This window comes from Centruroides vittatus, unplaced genomic scaffold (assembly GCF_030686945.1).
Source record: "Centruroides vittatus isolate TY-2023 unplaced genomic scaffold, ASM3068694v2 contig_1159, whole genome shotgun sequence".
NCBI lineage: Eukaryota > Metazoa > Arthropoda > Arachnida > Scorpiones > Buthidae > Centruroides > Centruroides vittatus.
This window is the reverse complement of record NW_027120745.1, coordinates 1,487,016-1,505,166: the sequence shown is the minus strand read 5'-3', so window position 1 is coordinate 1,505,166 and position 18,151 is coordinate 1,487,016. Positions and strand designations below refer to the sequence as shown.

The 18,151-nt window shown below is 30.9% G+C and overlaps 2 protein-coding genes across 4 annotated transcripts in view; one reads left to right on the top strand and one right to left on the bottom strand.

Moving 5' to 3' along the window:
- BicD (protein bicaudal D) overlaps window positions 1-9,855 on the bottom strand; it is a 33,019-nt gene extending 23,164 nt beyond the window's left edge. For all 3 annotated transcript variants that reach the window (XM_067276543.1, XM_067276551.1, XM_067276557.1), the window contains exon 1: window positions 9,543-9,855. In XM_067276543.1, the coding sequence (XP_067132644.1) occupies window positions 9,543-9,764 (222 nt within the window). In that variant the 5' untranslated portion in view covers window positions 9,765-9,855. The remainder of the gene's footprint in view (window positions 1-9,542) is intronic.
- A 3,203-nt stretch (window positions 9,856-13,058) lies between these two features.
- On the top strand, window positions 13,059-17,853 carry LOC136980634 (protein UXT-like). The gene is made up of 5 exons (XM_067276774.1): window positions 13,059-13,129; window positions 14,644-14,726; window positions 14,807-14,888; window positions 17,389-17,631; window positions 17,717-17,853. The coding sequence occupies exons 2-5, from the start codon at window positions 14,659-14,661 to the stop codon at window positions 17,777-17,779; spliced, it is 456 nt and encodes a 151-aa protein (XP_067132875.1). The 5' UTR covers window positions 13,059-13,129; window positions 14,644-14,658; the 3' UTR covers window positions 17,780-17,853.
- The last annotated feature ends 298 nt before the right edge of the window (window positions 17,854-18,151 follow it).

Genomic DNA, 18,151 nt, shown 5'->3' with positions numbered 1-18,151 from the left:
TATAAAACTAGATTAATTTATTTTAATACAATGATGTAATTTCAAAATCATCATCATGTTTAATAAAAAAATTTTTTTTTAAATAAAATGAGTTGAAATTGTTAGCAATATGCAGAAAATAAATTATTATTATAAATACATTAGACATGAATAATGTTACAGATTAGAAGTGACAGCAAATTTTACAATTATTACATTGTGAATTACTCATTAAAATTAAAATCTTTTCTTACTCTTTTAAATAAAAATACTAAGCACAATAACTAAAGATAAAGATTTATATACAGGGTGTTTTTTTTAAACTGACGGTACTCAGGGACATCTATAGAGCAATCTAATAGCCGGACTGTCGCCAAATTTGGGAGAGTGACTAAGGATGACATGGGAAAGAGATTCTGTGAAGAAAAAAGTAGTACCCAAATTTGCCGGTAGGGGAGGATTTGGCACTGTTGTAGCGAAAAAGCTACCAGCACGTCACTGAAGAAAGGGTCGTCGGTCGCTTTTTTCCACTTGCATAGCCGCCTCGCTCCCCAGATCTAACCCCATGTTACTTTTTCCTGTGGGGTTACTTAAAGTCCAAGGTCTATCTTGGTAGTGTCCCAAACTTGATGACCTTGAAGGACAACATTTCTCAAACTGTGATAAACATTCCTGCGGACATGTTACGTTCGGCCATAGAGAACACGGTGTTCGGGATGCAATGAGTTGTCCAGCAGGACGGTGATCACATTGAAGAAGGGAGAAGGTTATTTGCTGATTGATTAAACTTTCGTTATTACACTGAAACCTCTGTCTGATTATTCATTCGTGTGTTTGTTAATTGCAGCTGAATTTTATGCAGATTCTTAGTTGTTTTGCTACAACGGCGGAATCTCTTTCCCATGTCGTCCTTAGTCACTCTCCCAAATTTGGCGACAGTCCGGCTGTTAGATTGCTCTATAGATGTCTCTGAGTACCATTAGTATAAAAAAAACACCCTGTATAAAGTGAAACTGGTGTCACACAATGTTAAATTATTTCTTCATTTTATTTTATCTTTAAACCACCTCAGATAAATGTCACACAATTATGTTAATTTTATAATAAAAAACTTAATCCAAAATAATTCCAATTAAAGATGGGAGTATTTGAATACTCAGAGGGTGAAGTAAACTATTAATTAGAGTATTAAAATTCCCCAAAGACAGATCACAGAATAACTTGGTATCTGCATTACTAGAATAAAGCAAACAACAAATAAAGCAAATTAGAATTTCTGATAGCAGGGCAAAATGATAATTTTTGGTACTTACATTCTCTTGTTCACAGTTGTGTTAGATCATAAGAATTGAAAATGCAAAGTATTCAAATGCCTAGAACTTTTTGCCATTATTTCTTTTATGATTCCAACTAAAGATGGGAGTATTCGAATACTCCCATCTTTAGTTGGGAATCCACCAAAATCTTTGGATCAACCCAGCCACTTGCTGCAAAATTGAGCTTTAAGTGAATTCTATGCTTTTGTGTGCTTAAGTTAAAAATTTGGTTTTTAAGACAAAGTGTAACCATATTCTCTCTTTGACCACAAACTACAATCCTTAACAACAAATTCAAGTCATCTTTGTATAGATCAATTCCACTATACATTAAAATTTTACTTCTGTACCAGTTGGCATCTAGAGTAGTAAGAGTTGTTAAATAACCTAATAAAAAAAACCCAGCAACAAGTTGCATAACTTTCCCTGCTGTTATGAGATCTTAATTAAAAAATAAATTTTATACTATTAAACATAAATAAATTTGTCTGTGGCACCATTATTTATGAGATTTTGTTATAAAAAACTTTTTATATTTTTAGTTGTTATAAAATGGCAAAAGGCCTAATTTTGAGGGTAGAGATAAATTTTATAAAAAAATTGTAAATGTTAACAAGTAAAATCGTCATTAAGTTCAACCCTCTTGGAGATATGATCAAGGGGTCAAATCAACATAGGGACTAATAGGGCTTAAACCCTGGGCCCCCAAGTGTCAAGGGCCCAAAAAATTGAATTATCATCATAAATTTTTAATACTTTTTCATTAGCAATGTGCACTTATAATATACTAAAAAATACTTATTAATAATATAATTGATCAGTAATTAATTAATGTAAATATTTCTTTATTTCTTATGGTTTTTATATTAGATATAAATTGGGATTTAAAAATGAATTTTAAATCCCTATTTAAAGATTCTTAATCTAACAAAAATGGGGCACCATTGGACTTCAATAAGCCCTAAACCCCAAAAAACCTAGATTTGTTCCTGGATATGATCCACGATCCCCTTTAACTATCAAAATTTAATGACATCAATCCCCTAATATAGAAACCTCCCTGCAAAATTTCAAGAATTTTTAACAAAAGTCATGGAAATTATTCAGCTTCAAATTGAGTGAATAAAATCATACCCACTTCATACACATACACATCCGTCCATAGATACAGATAAAATCTTTTTTTCTTTATTTTTGCATTTCTTGATGTTTCAATGTCCCAAGTCCAAAAATGTAAAAATGTTCCCATAGTTTCCCTCTGATATATATAACAGAGCTGGGAAAATAAAATGCATGTTTTGCCATCTTCTAAACATGATAAACATTCAGACACGAGCCAAACTATATACACCTCCATGAACAGCACAACACAAATATGGCACAGGAAGCAGAGCAATTACAATTCGTTCATATGAGATGACGTTCATGCAAGTTCTCTATACATGGCAAACCAGCAGTACTGCATTATCTTATTCTCATTATTTTCATGAATTGCATTTGTTGCTTGTACTAGAGAACTCAATTTTCGGAAATTCAATTGATTCTTGAAAATATTCAGTAACAAAGACTAATATTAGCGAAGACCTTATGTCTGTAAGACCATTTATCATGTAATCTTTGTTTCTCTAACAAGGTTTAAAATCATTCTTGAAATAGTTTATGCTCTGAGATAACTATTTTAAAGAAAATTTTACTTATTTGTCTAGAAATATAATCTTAATTTTCTGCTTCATCCAGGTTATGTTCTTTATATTCAAAAATCTCTTCCATTTCCACAATGGACAGATTTCTAGCTTACAGTAAGATTTAATATAAAAAAATTTCTCCATTCCAAAGAATTCTTTCAGTTTAGGCAGGCTTTCATTTTATTCAGGTTTCTATTATTCCTAGACAGGTTTTTATGTATTAGATCATTCTTAAGGAATGACAATGGCAAAATGTAAAAATTTTTTTCATTTTTAACTTTTTCTATCCTTTGGGCACTAAAATAAATTTTCTTCTATCGCCATTGAGGATTTGGCTAGGCTCACAATGTGGATGGGTCAGATGATGAAGAACAAGGCCCAACATATCTGGGACTGACTACCCATGAAAAATTCTTGGGGTTCTTTGCCTGGATTCAATCCTTGGTCCCCAGAGCAATAGACTGATACCTTAACCACCTTGGCTATTAAGCTGTTGTAGCAAAATGTAATAAATTTACTCTAAGTTTAACTTGTAAATAGAAGATATTTCTAAATGATAATTTTGTAAAATACAATTATTTTATTAGAAATTCTTAATCATATTTTAATCTTTTTTCATATTTTACTGGAATATATTGCAATATTTTACATATTAAAATCTTTCAGCAGATTACCTATTTATAATCAGATTTATTTACTATGAATATCATCATTAAACTTTTTATTAATAAACATGATTAATAATTGCTGTAAAACTGTAGTGAGTTTTCTTGTATGTGTAGATTAGACTATATGTGAAAAATTGAGATGAATAGTATATCTGAAGCTAAGTTTTAATTATTACTAATATTTTAATAATTATACAACTAATTATAGTGGCATATGTGTATAATCCAAAATATAGCTAAGAAAAGATGATTCGTTCTGGATAACACTTTCAGTATACTGCAAGGTAAAATAATAGCAAATTTTTTGTTGGGACAGTAAAAGGATAGAAGACATCAGAAGCGATTTTATTTTTTCCACAAAAACACTACTTATTGTCAGAATTTCAAACAATGGTAAGGACTGTTTCTTCAATGGCCTTATTGATCATATATCAAATGCTTACTTGCGCTTAATAATAGCATCCTAATTTTTTCACAGATTTTCCCCTATGGCTATATGTCTTCCACTTTTTGTATGTTTGATGTATATTATGTTTTTTCATGGGGTAGTAAACTTAAGGACTTCTCAAGTGGCATAAACCCTAGCTATGCCACTGATATAACCTTACACGAAGAAAATATCTACATTTCTTGATATAGTTTTTTATAACTATATCAAGAAATCACGAATCAAGTACCAAAAACTCACTTATTGCACTTATAAAACAACTTATAACACCAATTTTTGCAATTATAAAAACAAATAATTTTTTGAAAACATTCTCTGTATAAAGTAGATTTATGATATATGTTAGAGTAATAAATCAATCATTAAATTCAAAGTACTTTATTTAAACAGTAAAAACATCACATATTAAGTATTATAAAATGTAATTGCTTATTCAATAAATTTTAAATATAATTTTAAACTTTACATAGTTAGTGGCAATTCATACAAATAAAATGGAAGAAATGCAATTTTATTTTTTTTACAAAATATGCAATGTAAAACTGTTTTTAGATTTTACACCACAGTAATTGTACTTTTTAAAATTAATTTTCATTATTATTTCTTGACATTATCTTCACGTAGGCCAGAGGTTCTCAAACTTTTTCGATCCACCACCCCCTTTGTTCCATAAAGTTATACCCAACGCCCCCTAACCCATCAGTGACCCCAACTTTTGCCTTTAGTCACCGTTCAGTACCCTGCCTCCAGCGACCCCCTAGATTTACTCACCGCCCACAAGGGGGCAATATCACCCACTTTGAGAACCCCTGACGTAGGCCTATGTATTATATATTTTTAGCATTAATACACAGTCAAACCTGTTTTTATGCAGTCTTTTTTTGTGCAAGTTTTTATGCGATTTTTTTTGTGCGGTATAGTTGGCGACTAGTCTCGTGCGATTTGTCATGTCTACGTTGACTTATTATAGCTAAATAAACTTATTATAGTATAAATGAACTTATTATAGTAATATTATTGCATGAATATGCGAAAAATGAAATAATTTATTTTTTAAGTCAACAAAACACCACCTGGACAAAAATATGTAAAACAGACGATAGACGAGACGATGCAGTCAAGTGCTGACATCTGTTGTCAATAAATTCTATTTTGTACGGTTTTGAGTTATTTTCTATGTGAGACTTTTTTTATGCGGTCCCTATTGACCGCATAAAAACAGGTTTGACTATATATTTCCTTAGTATCAGTTGAAAGCATATAGCATATATCTGTGCTTATTTTGAGTAAATATTAAGCATTCTTTTTTTTTTTTTTTTTTTTTTTTTATAAAATTTTGACAATACTAGGTGTAATACTGTTTTTAAAAAATTGTTCTTCTTATTGATTTTTTCTATATAACAACTTGATATTACTTATATAATTTTTATGGTTTTTAGTAAAATTCTCTGATTAACCTCCAAAGAGGGAGAACCTAATTCTTGCACCCAGTGAAAATGAGTAAGATCAACTATATAACTATAAGGGTGCGACTATGCAGATGTGAATTTAGAGCGAGCGATTTAGTTTTTGCAAAGGAAAACCATGCACAAGCGAGAAGTGAGAAATAATGTTGGCGAGAGCGAATTTCTGGTTCTCGCACATATCTGACAGGTTTTGATATTTATCGCCTCTTCTCGCCACATATTCTCGCTCGCTCGCATCTGCATAGTCGCACCCTAAAGGTTATCTTATGTAAGGGTTTATCACACCAATCTAACACATTTTAAAAGTTCTTAAATTGTGTACAGTAGAGCAACGGTTCCCAACCTTTTTTTATTAGTGTACCCTCGTGGCATTTCCAACTTCCCAACGAGCGATGCATGCGCAAATCTCACACTGCCTGTTTGTAGAGAGTGTCGCCATTTTGAATTTTATTTTGACTTGGTTCTCGGTCCCCTGAGTACCTACAAGTCTGGTTTTTTTTTTATTCATGCATGATTGGGCACCTAATACTCTGTGCCAAATTGCAACTTCTGATATGTACTGTACTTCTTCATATCTCTAAGCTGGTAACACAGCAGGCAGTACAATTTTATAAACAAGACAGTCTTGTCAATAAAAAATTAATAAAAATACTGAATAAATAATGAAAAACATTTCCACTTGTAGAGAAAATCTGGAGAAACTAGCAATGTCCCTTTCCTTGCTAACAATAAAAAATACTTTTTATAAACAAAAAAAAATACTTTTTTCAAACAACACATGGGGATATTGTTGAGAGATAATAACAACAATAACAACACACCCCACCATCAAAAGTCCGTAGCATAATCACTAATCACATATAATGGTATCCCCACTATCATTGACGAACTGTGCAACATTTATTCATCTGTTGCATTATATAATCGGCAGCATAAGTTTTTATTTCTATTTTTGCATTTTGAAATGTAAAATAAAGTTTGTGATTGTTGTAAGGAACATTTTTTACCTAATAATTTTTTAATACTATTAATTCGTGATACATAACATATTATTTTTTCTGCCATAATAACTAACTTTTTTCTGTACCCCTAAACAACCTATCACGTACCCCGGGTTGGGAATTGCTGCAGTAGAGGAATAAAGAATTTTTAAAATGTGTTAGATTGGACACTCAGTGTGATAAACTCTTACGTAAAATAACCTTTGTAAATATAAATCAAATACTATAATATAATGTAGTAAAAGGGTTAGAAGTACAAAACAATCTAATAATCTTAATTTATGCTGTTGTTATATTTGCCAAAACAACACAAGGTTCATCCGTCAGTAAAATATAGCAAAATCCAATTATTGCAATCACTTTGGAATTCGCCTATTCCAATGATGATAACTGACAGACAATATTAAACAGAGTACCAATATTTTTGTTCATATAATCCACAACATATGCGCCATAGAAAATTGCTAGAACAAAAATAAAACTTCCACATAACCTACCCATCATATACTCTGCAGATTATGGAGCAGCTGTTGCTTCATAAGTGTGAATTCATAATTGCAATTTAAAATCAATGTATAACTTGTCCCATTGCATAATTCATGTCCCTTATCAAACTGTTTTTTTTAAAACATAACCTGCAGATTATACATACAAAAATATGGTAATTAAATTAGTGAAACTTCTGGTTTTATTGGCTCTGACATTAAAAGAACATGTTAAAACAATTTAAAAAATGCATAACTTGAAGATTAATTGATTATAATTATTATTGTTATTAATGCTATTATAACAATAATTATGATTAACTTACGTGCTTTGTATACATTAATTCTGATAACGTTAAACAACCGACAATGATATCCACGATTAAAATAAATGATATTTATATTTCTATTGCATTCTACGTATAGTATATTTTATGCTTTCTGCAATCTTAATACACTTTCTGCCAATTTTAAACTATACTTTTGCTTAACTTTACAACTGTAGGATACTAGATAACAAGTACAGATAAAAAACAAAACCAAAAAGTCCATTTTTGCCTTCAACTTTCAAATGTTCCATTTAATTGAAAAATGGTTGTTTAACACTACAAAAACATTTGTTTTAAATTAAGTATTTACATTTTGTGCCGAATTTTTGTATTTTGTTAGGCATCTACACTCTTAGGCCAGGAACACACATGCGTAAAATTCAGCGTAAAATCTAGTATAAAACAGAAAACAAAAATTTTTCTGAAATTTTGGCTGAAACAGAACTGAAAATAGAGTAGAGCATGTCTCTACTTTTTACGCCGTAAAATTCTTACGCCAAAATTCCTCCAATAAAGAGAAGTCTTTTCTGTGACGTCAAAGTAGACACGTGCTTTTTATTCTAACAATGGCGGCAACGAGGGTTAACCCTACAATTGTGACGGTCTCGAAAAAACAAAAAATAAATGAAATGCAGGGGTTTATCGAATCCGTTCGACCACATCAGTGTCATGCATAAAGACACTGTATTTAAACAACGTTTATGGATGGCTGTAAGTGCAAAATTTCAAACAACAGGTAGGTCTTGTAAAATCGATATATAGGCCTAGTATTTAGATCACACGTTCTTTATTTGAATTCGGAATATAAGTCTATTAATTTAAATTTTCTATATTATAGCAGAGGAAGTGGAGAAAAAATGGAAGGTACAAAGGGATAGATAGCCTATATGAGAGGAAAAAATTAATAAAATTAGCACTGTTGGTGGTAGTGGTGTTTCCTATTCGGCCAGAATTTTTACGCGTGTGTGTTCTGGCATAAAAGAGTAAAACAGAAACTGAACTGAAAGCTGATTTCTGATTCAGTTTTCTGCCAAACAATTTTACGCATGTGTGTTCCTGGCCTTACTTATAATATAAACATCAAATATATTACATCACAATAATTACACTGGAACAATTTTTATATTACACAGATATGTTTGAAAGTTTTCAAACCGACACAAAGTGGAGCAGAAAAGAAAACAATAATTTCTGTCAGTTATCATGTGCCAGAAGAACATTACTTTTTTTAAACTAAAAAAAAAAAATTATTTCCGACAGACACAACTCGGCTTTCTATGTATCCAAACAAAAAACAAAACATTTTTCACCATTTATTAATTATTTCAAAAAATGGTAATAAACTCAAAACAATTTTTCAGGAAAAAAACCTCTGTCATTATTTCAGCAGATGAGAAAAGATTTTAGACTTTGAAAAAAGTTTTAAGTACAGGAGTTACAATAAACAATTGTAACTTGCATATGTTTTAGCTCTAACTTGCAACATACATAAAAGTACACACAAACTGATTATTTTGTATTAAATTCTATTTTAATGCTTTGGTATTCTTCACAAATACAAAAACACTCAAAATTATTCCAAATACCAGACTTATTATATTTACAAACATTACGAAAACAACTTTCGTGCAACAGGGGCTATCCTACACAGAATATCTGATTTTTTTTTTTTTTAAACGCAGCCTACAACTATTATACAGAGACAACCATTCAATATATTTTGAGACACCAAGAGAAACATTAGACAACAAAAATATAGTTTTCTTATAGTAGTTAAAGCGTATTTGTAAAAGAAAATTAATTTTCTTATTATTCACATGAGAATTTTAAACCGTACGACGTACTTTAACAAATATCATAAATGAAATGGAAGTACTTCAGAGGGAGTTACTATCATTTAGTCATCAAACCTGTTTGTGGGAAGCTCTATACTTACCTGCATTCCTTACATGGAATGTTTAATATTTATTTGTTAATGGCTAAAGTTAGATAAATGAACATCACATATTACGTAAACATATAATTTTATATTGTAAAATCAATATAATTAATGTTTTTCTCTACGAAAAGCATTGAGAAAAAAAAATTACGTTGCTTAAGAAGTTATGCAATTTTTCATCCAAATATATAAGAAGAAACAGTTATTAAAAATGTAAAAGACCTACTTCTCGGAGGCAATCCGATTCGTGCTTTGTAGCATCGTAAAGTGCTTCTAGTTCTTCGCATTTTTGTTGAAGAGCTTCTTTTTCGTCTAAAAGCACTAAACCATATTGGGCAGATTGGATTTTTTCATGACTCGTTTGAGCCAATTCGCAATGTAAGCGTTCTAATTCTTGTTTCAACTGATCCCTTTCTAACTGGATGGATTCCAAACTTTTGTCTGCCATTTTAATACTTTAAAATAAAATATTTTAGTTTAAGAGAATCTCATCCGATTCCCTAGCCTCTCCGTCCGGCATTTTGTACTTGGTTGGTATCGAAACGATTAAACGCCATCTACAAAATTTATTAAATAAAATTAAAACTCTCAAACACAACAGGTTTAGAATTTTAAAATTATTATTTTTAATTATTATTTTAATATCGGGAAAATTTTAATAAATTTAAATTTGGTTTATAGTATTTAGAAAAAATATTCCTTCGGGTTTTGACTCGTCTAGATCGATTTCGGGTACCCAGAACGGCAAGCTACCATCTTAGCCACGCGGCCATCCGGCCTTCGGCGTATTCGTTAAATTTCATTCAGTTTTTGAGACAGCGACCAAGGAAATATTGTCGTTAAATATGTGTGTAAATTCCACGTTTCTTCGCGATAATGGAAAAAAATTAGACCAAAAATGAATTATTTGTTAATTACCTGCCATCGAGTTAATGTCGTTATCAGAAAAGTAATTTTTTAATAGCTATTGAAGGCGAAGAATATACGAAAATACTAATATCTTGCGATTAGAATATCCTTTATTCTACACGTTTGTTTTCTTAGAACTTAATTGAAAATAATCTGAAATATAGAAAAAAGGACGTTCATTAATTACGTATATAGTTTAAGGGAGAGAGGAGGTCGAGGATTGTCTACATGGACTTTTTTAGTGATGTTAGTGGCGTGTAAATTTGTTCTTATAAATCTATTGCTAGTCGTATGAATAAATTATCAGAAAATATTTAAAGAAGTTTTTTAAGCCATTACTTCAATGTCGGGAGTATCCATAAACTACTGTATTGTATACCTAATTGTGAAATCCGGGAATTTTATAAACTAAATTTTTAATTATTCCCCTTCTGTTACATAAACAGTTAGGGAAAAATTTTTCTCTGCTGGGAAAAATATGCAACCCTCTTTAATTTTTCGCCGAAATAATATGTAATATGAGAGGTATGACCAACTAAATTCCAACTACATTCCAGACCAACTAAAAACAATTTATGTGAAAGTGTCTGGAGTACAATAAGAAACTGTTTATACTACTTGTTATACTTTCAAGACAAGTATAACAAGATGACAGCCGGATGTTTGAGCGGTTAAGACTTCAGTCTACCGCTATGAGATCGAATTCGGGCTGTCGAAGAACCCTGGGCGATCTTACCTGATGTGTGGCAGATCTTGTAAAACCAAGGATGACTATGATTAAAACAGTCCTCTCTTAGTGTCCTCGATAAACAAAATAAAACCAAAAAATCACCAGCTGTCATATTGCAAGTACGATAAAATATACGATGAACTCGAAGATCTTTAATGGTATAAGGTAAGAGTTAGCAATACTGAAATACGAGCGAGATTTGTGCACAGATAATTTCTTACCATACTAAATTTCCAGAGATTAACAGAAAAAATTTATCACAATGCGATTATTGATGCGAACGTCTGAAATTCCATTTAATTCATGCAAGTTGTGATTACCAGAGTCCCTTCGGCTCCACTTTAGAGTCTTTAATCTTTAAAATTGGAATTTCCACTTCCCGGGACGAGAACCGAGGGGTTAATATTCAATGTATACACCATTTTGTTCACGGCGCGTTTTAGGAAATTAACTGCTTTCAGGAGAAAAGTTTTAAATTGAAATAACGCGATTTCCGGTTAGTAAACTTTCACTATTCACTGGAAATGAATATATAACTCTTATTTAGTCATAGCTGAATTATTAATCTTTTGACATTTATTCCCAGTGGTTTGTTCATATATGATTGTATTGAAGGTATCTTTAGTATTTTTGGATACCATGAGTGATAAATGAATTGATATAAATTGTTTTGATCTTTGCTTATACATTGTGATATTGCAGAATCTAATAGTAGTGTATAGCCGTATTTTCAATCGTGAATGTTATTCTCAAAACACAAACAACATACTACAAACATTTGGTGTAACTTTGTTTGCCATAGTTGATTGATTTTTCTGTCTTTTTTTATAACGTTTCTTGATGTAGAAAAGTTATATTTTCATTACTTTTAAATTTTAGTCGATAATAAAATTTTATTATGAATTTTAAGAGGAATGGCAAGAACCAGATTCGATTTGTTTCAAGACGTGCAGCATACGTCATGAAACAAAACGAATCTGGTTCTTCAGGTACGGTTCTCTTTAGTTGATACGAATGTTGTGGAATCGGAGTCGGACTTTTTGTTTATCGACTTCACCACACTGGATGATATTGTGAGATGTAAAAGTTTTGTTATTTGTTTGTGTCGTAAATAAGAACTTAAAACATTTGTTAACAGGAAACAATGGTTTAATATACAAAAAATGTACAGCATCCAATCAACAAAAACTTTCCTTCAGTAGAAGGCGGTGTACACCGGATTTCCACGGCAAAGTCAGTTACACTCTCAGGTTTTCCTTTGCTCGGATCTCAAAATCTACTTCGTCTTGCTAAATTTCAGGCTGTCGGCTCCGGTTTCGAAGAGCTCGACAATTCCTTCCTTTAGCCTCGACCGAAGTGGTCCGTCTCTCCAGCCAAAAGATAGTTCTCCGAGCCGACTGGACCCTGAGCAAGCATTAGTTATAAATCATGCTGCTGCGGCAAACAGCGCCAATACCCGGAAGTTTGATTTGTGGTCGAAGAATACCACTCTATCCCTGGGTCCCACATAAGCGCTAGGCTAGTAGTGTAGTTAATTTAGTGGCCGGATGGCCGAGTGGTCAAGGTTAGCAGCCTGCTGTCCTGGGGCCCGGGATCGAATCCGGACGGATCGAAAAAATTTCCAGGAATTTTTCGGGAGGTAGTCCGTCCGGATATGTCGGTCCACGTCCGTCACCACCCGGCCGCCCCATTGTGGGCCTGGCCGAACCCATAATGGGCTTGCTATACGAGGCCCTCTTAGTGCCCACAGGGCGGAAAGAGTTAAAAAAAAAAAAAAAAAAAAGTATGGTTAATTTTAATTGTATTTTAATGGAAAAAGCCAGTCTTTGATCAGAATTAAAACAAACATATTTACAATAGCTATACTAATTAAACAGTTAGGGTAAGGTAACGTAGGCATTATGGGAGTATCGATTCACTGGATATTCGTATGTACGTAACTAGATAGCCAGTTAATTAAATTTAAAATTTTGGCTTTTATACCAAAACTAAAAATAAAATCAATTCATTTAAATTAAAGTCAAATCAACTAAAACAATATATCGGAAAGTGTGAATAACGGCTATGGCGCTGTTAGCCACAGCGGCTTAATTTAGAACTAATACTGGCTCAGGTGTGATGCTTACTCTGTCGTGTTCATTCGCACGAGACGAAAACAATCTGATGGCCGCTCAGTAAGTAGATCTACGAGTTTTCGTGTATAACTCGGTTTCTTCACGCTGCCCCCAAATATTCTTGAGAAATGTCGATAAAAGATGTTTTCTAGTGACTTGTCTTAAAAGACAATGAATATGAGACACGTGACGTAATGGTTTTAAACTTCTATAGGTTGACGTTACCTATGGTTCCAAAATGGCGGCTCGTCTCTGATTCCAGCAAATAGAAGAAAGGAAACAGTGGGGACGCACGTTCTAACCTAACCTAACCTATTCTAATGAATTACTATAATTATTACCAACGAAATTATTAGAATAGGTTAGGTTAGGTTAGAACGTGCGTCCCCACTGTTTCCTTTCTTCTATTTGCTGGAATCAGAGACGAGCCGCCATTTTGGAACCATAGGTAACATCAACCCTTCTATAATATTGATAAATTAAGCCAAGACAAGTTATGAAAATTACATTAAAGACAGTTGAAAATGTTTGTTCTTACAATTAATTGGTTCATTTTAACTGGATTACAGGTGTCAGTTGGTGCTTTTGATGTGTGTGTAGTTGTATTAAATAAGTATTGGATGAAGATAAACGAGGTGAACAAAATCATTTCCAACACAAAAATTATGAGAAAGTGAACATTTTTGACCGTGTTAGGGCTGTTTCACACTATAACTGACTCGACCAACTGGTCCGACCTGACCGATCCTATAATCGGACCGACTAGTAGTAGAAGCATTCACACTGAGTATGATTATATGTCTGTGGCCGACTCGTAAGGACCAATCGGAATGGGTGTTAGAAATCGTTTTAAGTTTTTCTAATTTTCAAAATATTTTTGTAATCTACCTGGTTAAAATTTGCAGATATGATTTTACTTCGTTTATAAATTCTTACAAAAAGTCTAAATAATACCATCTTTTCTCATTATGTCAATAATGTTTTTTAATATATACATACACATATATATATATTAATTAAAATCATACGTGTTCCCATATAAAATTTAAGCAGTTATGTAATAAATAAAGTATAATGGAAAATTTAAATAAATTAGAAATATGTATAATGTAAAGTTATGCTTGATTGATTCAATAGTTTTCATATATCCAAAGTCTGATTGATTGTAGATTCGAAGCTCTCATTGACTGTAGCTCACCGACTGCTCTGACCCAACTACAAATATTTAACTTTTTAAATCTGTCCAACTGCTGTTGCCATGGCAATTCGACTTGGAGTCGGACCAGTCGGTCATAGTATGAAACAACCCTTAAACGGGCATCTTCGGGCTAATATGCGGTCATTCTCTTTCTCAATTTTTGTGCTGAAAATTGGTTTTGTTTGCCTTGTTTGTTAAGTATACTCAATTTTGTGTTGTTGATTATAATGAACGAAGGGTAAGCAAGTATGTTATTTTTCAAATAGAAGTATATTTGTTGTATAAATAGTATTTGTCAATTATTACGATGTTATTTTCACTATGTGTCGTCACGTTGAAAAAATTGCATTTCGATATAACTTACATTTTCTTTCAGATAATATGAAAAATAATGGATTATAAAAACAAAGTTACTGTATATGAAAATTTTATAAATGATGTTTTAAAGGAAGATTTAAAGTAAGTTGTGTTCCATTGTCTTTATTAAAGCTATTTTAATCATAGAACATTGATAATTTAATGTATTTTTAAATTTTAAGAAAGATTCTGAAAGAACGTGATCGAGTGTGTGGCAGATTAGCAGAATATTTACAATTACAGACTGTCATTGAAAGACTACAGGTAACTTTTGTTTGTTAATGTAGTATTTGAATAATATAAGATTAATACTCCAAAAGAAATAAATATACAGTAGTAAAAACTACTTTAATGGAGCAGGAGTTATCAAAAAAAACTTGCACTTTATGTTAATTTTACCTATTATTTAGTTTATTGTAACAATAGCAGAAATTTAGAATTTGTTCTATTTTAGAACAACTTTGTTATATAAAATAGAACAAAGGAATTACGGGTAGCTCCCGTTGACAAGTAACTAATATTTGAAAGGGCTCGAGTCTTATTGGTAATTCTATTAAAGCAATTTTTACAATGTTTGAATAATAATACTAAGCTATAACAAACGTGAGCCTATTAAACTAAGCTCCATAAAACAAATAAAAATAAAAACAGATTAACCAAAAAGAAAATCAAAAGAAAGAGTAAAAATTTTTTCGTCTTTTTCTGAGAAGCTCAACAGTATACTCATTCAAAATAATCAAAGGAAATATATTTCATTTCATTATTGTAGTAATTTCACATAACTTACACAGTCTCCCGTATACAAGGGTCATTCAAAAAATATCAAACTTCTGCTATAAAAACTATTACTTATGTTTAAGCTATTAGACTTTGTTCCCTTCAAACTAACCCTCCTAACATTTCTTCTATAATTGAAAAGCATCCTGAAATGTGGCACACAGGTCCTTTATCTTCAATGGTTTGAAAATGATATCCTTTCTGAAGTTTTTCAATTTATTTAAAGTAAATTATTACTGTAAGCAATAACAATATAGTCAAATATATATTCAAATACATATTAAAACACAACGCAAGAGTAAATTGATCATTTTAAGCTACATAATAATAATACGAAGCAAATTTTAATATTAAATAGCACTTCTAGCCCACAAACTTCAATTTAGATTGAATTAGGTAGCCAAATAAATAGGGTTGTAATAAAATGGAGGATATTTAGTTTGAATAGAACCTAGAACCTCATTGCTAAAATGGTTAGAAACAAGTAAAATAAAAAATGTAATATTAAATAGACAATCAGAAGTTAAAATATCTTATCTTAAAATGAAATATGTATTTGGTGTTTTTTGAAAAATTTAGATATTATTGTAGTACCAAATCATACAAGAACCATAGCAAAAATGATTATGTTCATTATTATTATATATTTACTGTTAATGATTTAGAGAAAGATAATGAAGTTTATTCATTGGATCGAAGTTGTTTACACAGAAAAAGATATATTGGGAAAACTGGAAGAAAATTAAAGAACATATGTATGCCATTAAAAATAATTTAATCTTGTCATCAGTGGCACAACATTGTAATAACAAGGATGTGAAATTATAAAAGATGGTGTTAAATTTATACTGACAGAAAATAAATAAAAAGAAAATTACAGGAACATATAAAAATTTTGAAAGTGCATGAAGATGATGTAATGAATAACAATGTAGGGGTGGAGCAACATTGTATTACAGAACTTGAGAACAAGGCAAAACAAATGTTGGAGTGAAAGTCACTTTGTTTTGTAAAGGAAATTGTAATAAAGCTGTTAGAGGAGTTGGCTTTGTGTTATTCGTACAAATTGGGTGCGAGGTCTTATTTTAGTATTTAATAACAGAAGGGTGCAAAAAGATTGGATTAATACCTTGTCCTAATGTTTAACGAAAAACTAATTTTTAATAATGTAAGTTTATCGATTCAATTCGTCCTTTTCATTTTATAATATAATTGACAATAATTTAATTTAATAGTGGAATTATCTCTCGAAATTTGGAAAAAGAAAGGAAAAACAGAAATTTACCAGTCCCAAATAAAACATGAGTCATCATTAAATTTATATGCTTTGTAATTTTGGTTTTATGTAAACAGTGCAATGTATTTACAGTATATGGAAAATGTTTAGTCTTGGTTTATGATTTATTTTGTGATAGTCTTGATGGATTTTAGTACTATACTATATGAATGTGTGTAGTGTGATAAGGGATCTTTGTACCCTAAATGCATTCCTACTAGAAATTTGATTGTGGTTAATTAAAGGCTATTTTAGTATAATCTAGTCTATTATTCCAGTCAGCCCGATGTGATGATAAGCCCCCCATTTTACTACAACCCTATTTATTAGACTATTTAATTCAATCTAAATTGAAGCAAATTTTGATGTAACATTGCTTTAACGGCAAAACCATTATTCTGTAAGATTATCATATATGACATTTGATTTGTGATTACATAAAAGGGAAAATACATACAAATCCATTTAGAATTGTGGATTTTATATATTTGATTTTAAAAAATCAATACTGTGATTAACAAGATTGATTATTTGAAATTCTTTAATTGCTTTTACTATCAAACTTATATTAAAAGTGCTTTATTATAATTAATAGCAAATCACAAGTTAATTTCATAGGTTTACTTTAATAATAGAAAAATATATATCATCAAAGAAATGTCACATTTAAAATTAAAATTATTTTAAAAAAAGGATAATTTTCTTCTCCAGGAAGAAGAAGTTTCAGAAACTTTAAAAACTAAAATAGATATTGGATGCAATTTTTACGTCCAAGCGGTAGTTCCAGATTGCAAAAAAATATTTCTGCACATTGGATTTGGTTTTTACTTGGAATATACATTGGACGAAGCTATACGGTTTATAAATAAAAAAGTTAAACAGTTGAATAAGGAGCTCGAAGAATTGTCAAAAAATTCTGCCAAAGTCAAAGCACACATCAAATTAGTACTTGAGGTATTATCATTGATATATGAGTAATAATAATCATCTTTATTATTTTGCAAACTGTGATGACAATATAGATTTATTTTATTTTTAGGGATTAAGAGAATTGCAAAACTTGGAAGCCCAAACAGAAAAACCAAGAAGAGAAATATTTTGATGTAATTGGAAATTTATTAAATGTATATATCTTGTAATATGTTATTTGTAATGATAAATAAATATTAGAATATATTTCTTTGTTTCTCTAGTGATTGGCTTATTCTACTGCAGGTAAAATAAATATCATGATATTTGCAACAAAAAAATATTATCTACTTGGATTATTAAAATTGAATACCTTAAATTTTCTGTTTCCCTAAGCTTCTGTTGCATGCTTTTGTATTTAAGACATGTATAGTTCAGTAGATCAGATAGTTTCTAGTTGCTACTCTATCAATTTCACATAGAACTGGAGAACAGCAATTACATACAATATTTTTAGTGCAATGCTCCTGAAACTAGTGGCCATAGCTCTGTAGGGAACCAAGAG